The sequence below is a fragment of the Myotis brandtii genome, unplaced genomic scaffold (assembly GCF_000412655.1).
Source record: "Myotis brandtii unplaced genomic scaffold, ASM41265v1 scaffold131, whole genome shotgun sequence".
NCBI classification, from domain to species: domain Eukaryota; kingdom Metazoa; phylum Chordata; class Mammalia; order Chiroptera; family Vespertilionidae; genus Myotis; species Myotis brandtii.
This window is the reverse complement of record NW_005354632.1, coordinates 907,152-917,622: the sequence shown is the minus strand read 5'-3', so window position 1 is coordinate 917,622 and position 10,471 is coordinate 907,152. Positions and strand designations below refer to the sequence as shown.

The following is a 10,471-nucleotide window of genomic DNA, read 5'->3' as shown; positions in this document are numbered from 1 at the left end:
GGAATGAAGCGGGTACTCCCTTCAAGCGAGTATTGTATTTACTTGTGACCATGTCAGCCATGACTGAAACATACCTGTTCGCTGGCGTTCTTTTGTTTTTGTTCTTTAATTTTATTTTCAGCACGATAAAATTTTAATCTGGACTCAGGTTCCTCCTCCTCGTTTTAGTAGCTGGGCACGTGCCTCTGAACGTTCGAAATAATAGTACTGGCACCAGAGAGCGTCCACTTTGAGAACATCCCTGATGCCTCCTTTCTTTGCCTGTCTTGGGTGGTAGGTAGTGGGGGAGGGGGCCTGCCTAGAACGAGGAGCTGTTCGCCGCCGGCTCGGCAGCACCAGGTCCAGGCTGTGTGGAGATCAGCGCAAGCGTTTCACACGCGGGGTGGGAGTGTGCAACAAGCTAAATTTAAACTAGGGGAATCGACATTTTCTCTAGAAATTGTTCCACTTTTCAAGAGGCGTGGGTGGACCCTGTGAGTTCCCTGATAAAGCACATGCTTTCCCCACATCCTGCTCACGTCAAAACATCTCCAGCAACTTTTGTCGGGGGGTTTCTCTCCAGGCTGCAGGTTGGGGTGGGGACCCCTTGATTTTGCGCTTTCGTTTGACGAGTTTTAAGGACTCTGAGGCTGGCTTTCCCCGTGAAGATGGGAAGGGCAGCATTTGTGGGGGGGGGGGGGGCAAAATTATTTAAATTTGATACTTAATGACTTCGCAAAGCCGGGAATTTAACTGAAAGTAACGAAGTACCTAGATGTATTCTATCATTTAGTCCTCTCCAAAACACTGAATGAGGGAGGCACTATTATTATCTCCATGCTACAGAAGAAAAACACTGAGATGATACCCAGCTGGTCAGTGGTAGCTCACGCCTCACCTGGAAGTGACTGCAGGGCCATCCTGAGGCCTGCCTCGACCTCCCCGCGGGGTCCTCGAACCCTGAGCTTATGAGGCGGCGTGCATAATAGATTGCCTTGCTGAGTGTGCGGCATAAGCGCATCGGTTTCCATAAGGATCAGCCCAGTGACTATTCAAAATGATGGCTCTCTAAAAACGGCTCCAGTCTTCATAACTAACCACATCTTCCTGCCTTCTCCTGTAGGTTGGACGTGACAAATATGAGCCTGCGGCCGTTTCCGAGCATGGCAACAAGAAAAAGGCCAAGAAGGAGAGGGATATGGATGAGCTGAAGAAAGAAGTGTCTATGGTAAATGCCAGGAGGGACATGGCTTTGTTCTCCTAAAGAGTAGTTGTATCTTTTGAGTGTATGATTCGCCCCACCCCCAACACACACACACACTTTATTTTTTTTAATATATTTTTTATTGATTTCAGAGAAGGAGGGAGAGGGAGAGAGAGAGAGAAACATCAATGATGAGAGAGAATCACTGATCGGCTGCCTCCTGCAGGCCCCACACTGGGGATCAAGCCCACAACCCCGGTATGTGCCCTGACTAGGAATCGAGCCGTGACCTCCTGGTTCGTAGGTCAACCGCTGAGCCACGCCAGCCAGGCGAGAGTTGCTTTATTTTAAAAGCAACGCGGTCATTGCACTTGTGCAGATTTTATCGAATTAGAGGGCAGTAAGAAAACTTTCCATTTCCAAAGCTGTTGGAGGGTCGGAGATGTTATCCGGTCCCTGGGGCATAGCCAGAGGGGCTGTGCTTTTCTGCGCTTTGATTACTGGGAACTCCCGGCCTTTGGGGGCTGTGGGGCTTCCACGGATGCTGCCTGGTCCTCGGAAGGCAGGGCGGTTCTCCCCGCTTCGGGCGAAGGGGCTCCCCGGAGGTGTGTGGCTGCTGAGCTTCGGCCCTCCTGCCGTGGGGACTCCTTGGGAAGTGGGGGGCTGCGGGGCCGTGCTGCCGTGGGGAAGCAGACCAGCGTCTGCCCTGAAGAGCGCCTTGCTTTCGGAGCCTAATTACAGGGTGATGCTCTTTGCAAAGCCTTTCTGATGGTACCATGTTTAATGGTGCTTTTCGTTTCTGCTTTTCCTTAGGATGACCATAAACTGAGCCTGGACGAACTTCATCGCAAATACGGAACAGACTTGAGCCGCGTATGTTCTCGTTTGAAACTTTTTGTGCAAAAATCCTAATTTCTTGTCACGTTTCCCCCCGGGTCACAGGCCTGACCTTGGGGACTCTAGGGGGAACATGACAGCCACCGTCTGAGTATCTACTTCGTGACACGCACAGAGCTTGGCTTTCTTCATATGCTCTTTAAAAAGTCTTCTCCGCCCTGAAACTTTGAAAGTGCACATTACCGTTTTTCCCACTTTACAGTGGGTGAGACCCAATAAAAGGGGGAGCCCCAGGATTTGAAACTGAATAGCTCCAAAGCCGTGTCACTCCCGGCCTTTTGACTACAAATCTTCCCTTTATTCTTCCTCATTTGTTAACTTGAGTCGACTCTTCCAACAATTCTGATTTTTGCACTTTACCCACTAGCTCACTGCAGTATGCCAGAACCTTGGTCATTTATTTGAAACTTTAAAAAAAAAAACCAAAACACCACAATTCAGAGAAACCTTTAAAGTAGGTGTTCAACTACTAGAAATTCTGGGCAATAACTTACATCCCAGCGATTACGTAGCCACTGTCTGAATAAATTATCCAGATATTCTAAGCAGCGTGCTGGTCCCGGTGCCCTGGCCTTGGCCCTGAGGCCCAGCTGTCCGTCCCCGTCAGGCAAGCCCTGAGCACATCACCTGGGTCATAAAACTAAACTTTATTAGCTTCCTATGAAATCTGTTCTCTGTGACCCTAAGTCATTTTAGTCGAACACTGTGGATCTGTTTCTTTTCTTGTAAAACAGGATTAATAACACCAAACACAGTTATCGTGGGAACCACACGAGTTCATGCGTTTGGAGCGCCAGGTGCAGGGTGTGGCGTGTACTGTGCTCAGAGGTCCGCTGGTGGGCTCTGTGCTGCCCCCATCATCACACCATGAACTCGAGGCCGAGGAGGGAGGGTCCTAAATAAAAAGGGGAACTTTCCATTTTCCCCTTACTGTTTGACTTTCCTTTCCCCACCCTCCCGGGTTAACTCAAATATTAAAAGTAACATGAACCCAAACTGCGTATTCGCAGACACTTTGGGCAACGTGATGTCTTTTTCTCTTTATTAGTTAAGGTATTACAGATGTGTCCTTATCCCCCCCATTGACCTGGTATTTTGATAGTGAGGAAGTCACCACGTTTTCCCCCCGTAGTCGGAGCCTTGTGACTACTGTCTGCTGTCGGGGGATCTTGGTTTTAAGGCCCATGTAGGAAATAGAGTGGACTCCTCCGTTGAATACTTCCCAGCTCCTAGGTGGGAAGGGTGGGAGTGTAGCTAAAACATGCATGTGTGTGGGCCCTTCCGCCAGACGATGGTTTTAATATCATCCAGAGAATAGAGTTCTATACTTAAAACAGGGCTGTTGACCTAATAATCGGTGGGATTCCTACAGATTTTTTTTTCTCCTTCAATGTTTATAGAGGGGTTTTTTTTTTCCTCCCTGACAAATTCGATATACAGAAAATTCAAAGCTCTTAATTTGCAAAACTGAATCAGTTATTTAAATATATTTTTGGTAAAAAAAGAAAAAAAATGCAGGTTAGCATGAATCCCTTATCTACAACTTAGAAGAAGGCATACTGGACTTGGATTTGTCTGTGGGTCAGTTTTAAAAACAATTTCCGCCTGGATGTCGTGGGTTCCTCGGGAAACGTGGGCTGTTGACGGGGATCCTCACCAGAATTTGCCGGGGTTTGCCTTGGCGCGGGGAATGTTTCCCTCCAGATCCTTCATTGCAGCTTTCCAGCTCCCGGGTGGGTGCAGTGCCTCGTCAGGGGCTGGAGCCGTGTGTCTCACTTCTGTTCCTCTCCTTCTCAGGGCTTAAGCACTGCTCGAGCTGCCGAGATCCTGGCCCGCGACGGTCCCAACGCCCTCACTCCCCCTCCCACCACCCCCGAGTGGGTCAAGTTCTGCCGGCAGCTGTTCGGGGGGTTCTCCATGCTGCTGTGGATTGGAGCCATTCTCTGTTTCTTGGCTTATGGCATCCAAGCTGCCACGGAAGAGGAGCCTCAGAACGACAATGTGAGTCCCGCACTCCTGCGCGTGGGGTGCACGTTAGGCAGCCTTTAGGTCAGGGGTGGGCAACCTTTTTGTGAGTGCGTGCCAAAACCAGCAAAATCTGACTCAAAATTCTTCTGCATGCCAACCCTAATTTTCTGAGAACATGTTACGCCTACTTGGTATCTCTTAAGGTGTACGTATGTGAAGAACCTTAAAGAAATAATTCATTCGAGCGACAAAAACCCAGAATATGATGATGAAAAATACATTTATTTTTTAATGTATACATGTACACTGATAGTCCGACAGAAAACTTTATGACTCCGTTTGATATTATCAGTGGGACTTTTGCTGCTGCATCACTGATGACAGAGATTTTACATCAGGTTTATATTTCGTGACCTTCAGAGATATGCACGAGCTACTACTTTCATCCGGCAGGCTACTCCCTATTACGAGACTTAACAAAATTCGTCACTGAGAACAAAGATTCACAATTGTAAATGGAAGATTATAGGAGAGGGTTTCGCGTGCCAGCAAAAGTTACTGGCGTGCCATATTTGGCACGCGTGCCAGGGGTTGCCCAGCCCTGCTCTAGGTCTTCACTGCCCATTCATGTTCAGCTGCCGCTAGGTTCTGGATGGCTTTTAACACCAGTGGAAAGGAGTGTCAGCTATGGCTGCCTTCAAGGCCCCTCCATCGCTCCTGCGATTGAGGCTTCTCTTTCCATCTCCGGTCCTGTGGAGGCTCTTGCTAGCTGCGCGCTGCCCTGCGTGGTGCTGCTGCTATGACAGGGGGCCTGCGCGGGTCCCGGCCTGGGTCTGGCTGCCATTCACTAGATGACAGACCACACTTTGAACCTTGATTGGCACATTACACGTGTTCTGACAGGTTGTTAGCTATTTTTCTAAAGTCACGAGTTCCAAGAATATCCTTAGTTCGATAAAGCAGGGGAAATTGTATCAGAATATTATTTCCAAAAGTCTATCCAGTTAGTGACCCAGTGTCTGTGTGACTCCATTTGGGACTCTCCTGGACATGGTCTTTAGAAATATAAATGTGAAGACCCGAGTTCTCGATTTCTGAAGCCTCGATCCCTGTTAAAAATCTGGGTTTTAGTCCATCAAAAATTGGCTGAATGTTCCCAGTCCTTTACCCGGAGCCGTGCGGCGCTAACGTGCTTGTCCCTCCCTAGCTGTACCTGGGTGTGGTGCTGTCTGCTGTCGTCATCATCACCGGCTGCTTCTCCTACTACCAAGAAGCTAAGAGCTCAAAGATCATGGAATCCTTCAAAAACATGGTTCCGCAGGTACCGCTGCTTCGTCCTGTCCCCTGGGGTGACTTAGCCCAGGAATGTGAGCTCCTGTGAAGGTCTGGTTTTCCTAAGAATTCAGTGACTATGGGAGAGGGGGGTGCTTCACCTCCCACCCCAGACAGGCCTGTCTTCCCTCTGAGTGGACGGAGAGGGAGCAGGTACCATGGGAAGGAGAGGACCAGCTCTTAGCTGTTGAGCGAGCTTTTGTCACTTGGACAAATAAAAAGGTTGATGTCTTTGTTAGTGCGAATAAAAATGATAACCTGTTATGCGTTCGGATGATTAGAATTACAGATCATTGGGTAGCTTGATTTCTTTTTTTTGACACTACCTTCCTGTTGGTATCATGTTTGTCTGATTTAATGGTGTAAACTTTTCCCCTCCCAAAGCAAGCCCTGGTGATCCGCAACGGTGAGAAAATGAGCATCAACGCGGAGGAGGTGGTGGTTGGGGACCTGGTCGAAGTGAAAGGCGGGGATCGGATCCCTGCTGACCTCAGGATCATTTCTGCCAACGGCTGCAAGGTAGGCTGGCACAGGCCCCTCCTGTGTGGGCATTGGGAGCGGGACAGCCCATGGCCGGCCTGTACCCTCACGGCACTGACTCCCGTCCTCGCCGACAGGTGGATAACTCCTCGCTGACTGGGGAGTCGGAGCCCCAGACCAGGTCTCCCGACTTCACACACGAAAACCCCCTGGAGACGAGGAACATCGCCTTCTTTTCCACCAACTGCGTTGAAGGTAGACCCTGGGAGGCACCGTTGGCACGGCGTGGCGCTTGTCTTAGTCGTTAGCAACAAAAACCAAAAAAAAAAATCCCAGACACGGTTTTCTGTTTTCACGTTATTGGCTCCATTTCTGACTACTTCGGTCAAGCGCAGCCGAGGGGCTCGCCCGCTGGCAGGGAGCCTGCGCCCTCCTCCCCTTCCCGCCCCTCCTGCGGCTGCGCGCCTCCTGCTCGGCGTTCGGAGCCGCTCCCAGGGACGGAGATCCCTTTGCCAAAGTCTCCGTGGTTTCAAACAAACAGCGTACAGCACCAAAGAGCCGGCCCTTAAAGATGTATTTCTTCTTTTAAATTTTTTTTTAAAAGTGATTTCAGAGAGGAAAGGAGAGAGATAGAGAGAGAGAGAATCATGAGATCAAGCCCAAAACCCGGGCATGTGCCCTGATCAGGAATGAACCCTGACCTCCTGGTTCATAGGTCGACGCTCAACCACTAAGCCACGCCAGCTGGGCAAAAGTGTGTGTCTCTGTCTTTAACCATGCCAGGTACCTGCAAATGCTGTGGCTTCTTTGATAACCTCTGGTGCAATCCCCTCCCCACTTTCCAGGCACTGCCCGCGGCATCGTCGTGTACACCGGAGACCGCACCGTCATGGGGAGAATCGCCACGCTGGCCTCTGGGCTGGAAGGCGGCCAGACGCCCATCGCTGCAGAAATCGAACATTTCATCCAGCTCATCACGGGGGTGGCCGTGTTCCTGGGGGTGTCCTTCTTCATCCTCTCCCTGATCCTCGAATACACCTGGCTCGAGGCCGTCATCTTCCTCATCGGAATCATTGTCGCCAATGTGCCCGAAGGTCTGCTGGCCACCGTCACGGTACGAGGCTGTCGCACAGGGTCGGGTCGGCTCAGGTCAGCCCCCATGAGTGTGAGGCTTGGCCACCCCCCTCCTGGGGGCCACCCGCTTAGGTTTTACTGCACACATTTGTATAGAGATTTTCTCCAGAGCCACATGGTGGGCTTAGGCAGTGGGGGGACCTCGGGGTGTTTTCATGTGGATGATAGTAATTCAGAAGCATGAATTTTGTTCTTGTATTGTCACATGTTCCAGAACAGCCTAGCGGAGAAAGGAGAACCTGGGGTTGAGTGGGGGAACCGGATGTGCTAAATCCTGGCTATTTTCGCTTTTCTTAATATCTTGCTTATTTGGGGGGAGGGAAAGCCCCCTATACATGGCCCAATTATTATCATTATTATTATTTTAAATATATTTTTATGATTTCAAAGAGAAAGGGAGAGGGAGAGAGAGACAGAAACATCAGTGAGGAGAAAGAATCATTGATGGGCTGCCTCCTGCACGCCCCTCACTGGGGATCAAGCCTGCAGCCTGGGCATGTGCCCTCGACCGGAATCCAACCCGGGACCCTTCAGTCCGCAGGCTGACGCTCTGTCCACTGAGCCAAACTGGCTAGGGCTGGAACAAGTATTATTTGTTCTGACTTCAGAGGAAGGTTGGAGAGCTAATCTTAGACACAGTTCTACGTGAGGGTGCAGCCACCATTTTAGAATTCAACTCGGTTGAGGCTGAAGTAATCGGGTTCCTAACGCCCTGCAGGTGTGTCTGACCCTTACTGCCAAGCGCATGGCCCGGAAAAACTGCTTAGTGAAGAACCTGGAAGCCGTGGAGACGCTGGGGTCCACGTCCACCATCTGCTCCGATAAGACCGGGACCCTGACGCAGAACCGCATGACGGTGGCCCACATGTGGTTTGACAATCAGATCCACGAAGCCGACACGACGGAGAATCAGAGCGGTAAGGCCCGCCCCACGCGGCAGCCTCAGTGGTCCACGCTGCTTTTTTTTTTTTTTTTTAAAAACATTTTGTAAGGAGTCAAGGGTGTAGATTTTCCTCTTTTATTTTTTTTTGCATGTCAGTAGAAAAACTGAATTTGTCATACAAACGTGGTTGGAAAATTCCTAAAACCTGACTTACTCCACTTTTATGGGACGTTCATGCATCACTTGCTTGTCTCGGTCCCGTCAGGTGTCTCCTTCGACAAGTCCTCAGCCACCTGGCTCGCCCTGTCGAGAATCGCAGGCCTGTGTAACAGGGCCGTGTTCCAGGCCAACCAGGAAAACCTGCCCATCCTGAAGGTACGCCCCGGAGTGCCCTAGCCCTCAGGCGGGGGGGCGGGGGGGGTCCTACACAGGGACCACCTGTGAGTGCTCTTCTCAGGTAGCACGTGGCCTCCGTGGCCCGTAGGCACCTGCTCATTGTGGGACACAGATGGTCCAGGCGATGCTTTGCCGTGTGGCACCTTCGCCGCCTGTAGATCCTGAAGCACTTACTGTGCCCGAAGCCCATTGGGGAAAAGCGAATCTGCAGTAAAAACTGACCGGAGGAGGGTGGGCGAGGGGAGAGGCCATCTTCCGTGCAAACCTCGGTGATAAAATCCAGTTGTATTATCCTGGTTTCTTAGGCCGTCGCCTCACCTGGCGGGTGGCAAGGGCTGCTCGGGCGGCTCCGTAATCGCATTTGCATGTTAGGGTGCAGGAGGTTCCAGTAAATCCCTTAAGCCATTTATTTTCTTAAAATAGCCCCGCTGTGTCTCTCATCTTCTTTGTCCTTAGCTTGCTCACTAATCGTGAGGTGTCGCTGGGATGTCCGGTGAAGACAGTGTCAGGAAGGCAGGAGCTGCACAGGGTCCCTGGGGACATGGAGGCCCGGGCTGGCTCGTCCTGGCCACGCCACGCCGCCTGTGGCAGCTCTGGGTAGAGACCCAGTGGTCAGAGAGGTGGCTTCTGCTGGGCCGATAGGCTCTTTCATTTCTTAAAGGAGGTTGTCTTCTCTGATGGGAGCAGGGATAAAACTTCACACATTGTCCCCTCCTGCTTCAAAGAAGAAATTCCCTAGGCTTCAAGCACAGGGACTCACCAGCACCAAATCTTTCCTGGTTTAAAAGCCCCAGAAGGGCAGCTGGAGATGTATTTCCCAGCATGTCAGGGGTCGGGGCCATGCTCATGGTGGTATAAGCTGTGTTACCTTAGGTGTGGGTTTCAGCTGGAACGTTGGCTGATGGTATTACTGTTGGGTCTGGTAGTGCCTCTCAGTTTGGGTCCATCAGGCCCGGATACCTTCCCGCAGCCGTTTGGAATACAGAGTCCTCCGCTTCACCCTTGACTCGGACCGTGTGTTCCCGGTGCCGGGACCCAAGGCATGTGCTTGCACAAACTGTTGGGCAGTGGGAGTGCTCGAGTGTGTGCTTTCTCACTGGGTATTTTCAGGCTCGTAACCAGAAATACGAGTCTGGGGACGGTGGTGGCTTTGAGACTTCAGCAGGGGAAGATGAATAGGCTCAAGTAGGCCAGAAAGGGTGTGTTTTCCTTCTCCCGAGGGCAGGTGACACCTTCAGACAACGATGTGGGTGTGGGCGTGTGACCGGCCTGGTAACCTGCGTCTGAGCGGCTGCTCCTTCCCCGCCCTCCCCTCCTCCCACCGAGACGGGGACACATTCCTGGTCGTTTTCCCTCGTCCGGGTGGCGCCTCGGTGCAGCATTTTCGGGGAACCTGACAGGTGCCGTCTGTGTCCACAGCGGGCGGTGGCGGGCGACGCCTCCGAGTCGGCGCTCTTGAAGTGCATCGAGCTGTGCTGCGGGTCCGTGAAGGAGATGAGAGAGCGGTACCCCAAACTCGTCGAGATACCCTTCAACTCCACCAACAAGTACCAGGTCTGAAGCTGGGGGAGGGGGATCGAGCGGTGGGCGAGGGGCAGAGAGGGGAACAAAGAGCACCACGGAAGAACTCGTCTCCCTCTGGGCGTTTGACGAGCATCAATGTCTCCTGAAAGGGAATCGTTCACCCTGTTTATGAAAGCCTTCGCTTTGTATCTTACCGTTGACTACACCTAGAAAACCCTAATTTATTTGACTTTCAGTAGGGTGAGTGACACATTTCCTTCAGGGGAATGTTGTCTGTCGACACGTGTCATCAATGTGTGACTATGTCACCGTGCTGGCCTTTTCTGTAGAATTCAGAGCATGTTACGAGGTGTGAGGCAAGTTCAAACGTAAGGGGTCTTGGTTTTTTGCCGTAACAAATACTAACTGGTAAGGGAGCGCCTCAATTTTTCATCTGAACAACCCTTCCTTTCCATTGTCCATTCACAAGAACCCCAACACGGCTGAGCCCCGGCACCTGCTGGTGATGAAGGGGGCCCCCGAGAGGATCCTGGACCGCTGCAGCTCCATCCTGCTCCAGGGCAAGGAGCAGCCGCTGGACGAGGAGATGAAGGACGCCTTCCAGAACGCCTACCTGGAGCTGGGCGGCCTGGGCGAGCGCGTGCTGGGTACGTGCAGCACCTGGGGACAAAGCG

The 10,471-nt window shown here is 51.6% G+C and overlaps 1 protein-coding gene across 1 annotated transcript in view; it reads left to right on the top strand.

Moving 5' to 3' along the window:
- Positions 1-1,088: 1,088 nt before the first annotated feature.
- The window catches only part of ATP1A1 (ATPase, Na+/K+ transporting, alpha 1 polypeptide), an 18,289-nt gene continuing 8,906 nt past the window's right edge, over positions 1,089-10,471 (top strand). Inside the window, exons 1-11 of the mRNA XM_014534532.1 lie at positions 1,089-1,207; positions 1,997-2,056; positions 3,878-4,081; positions 5,256-5,369; positions 5,765-5,899; positions 5,998-6,115; positions 6,706-6,974; positions 7,713-7,911; positions 8,143-8,252; positions 9,693-9,827; positions 10,252-10,444. Of these exons, the coding sequence (XP_014390018.1) occupies positions 1,178-1,207; positions 1,997-2,056; positions 3,878-4,081; positions 5,256-5,369; positions 5,765-5,899; positions 5,998-6,115; positions 6,706-6,974; positions 7,713-7,911; positions 8,143-8,252; positions 9,693-9,827; positions 10,252-10,444 (1,567 nt within the window). The 5' untranslated portion in view covers positions 1,089-1,177. The remainder of the gene's footprint in view (positions 1,208-1,996; positions 2,057-3,877; positions 4,082-5,255; positions 5,370-5,764; positions 5,900-5,997; positions 6,116-6,705; positions 6,975-7,712; positions 7,912-8,142; positions 8,253-9,692; positions 9,828-10,251; positions 10,445-10,471) is intronic.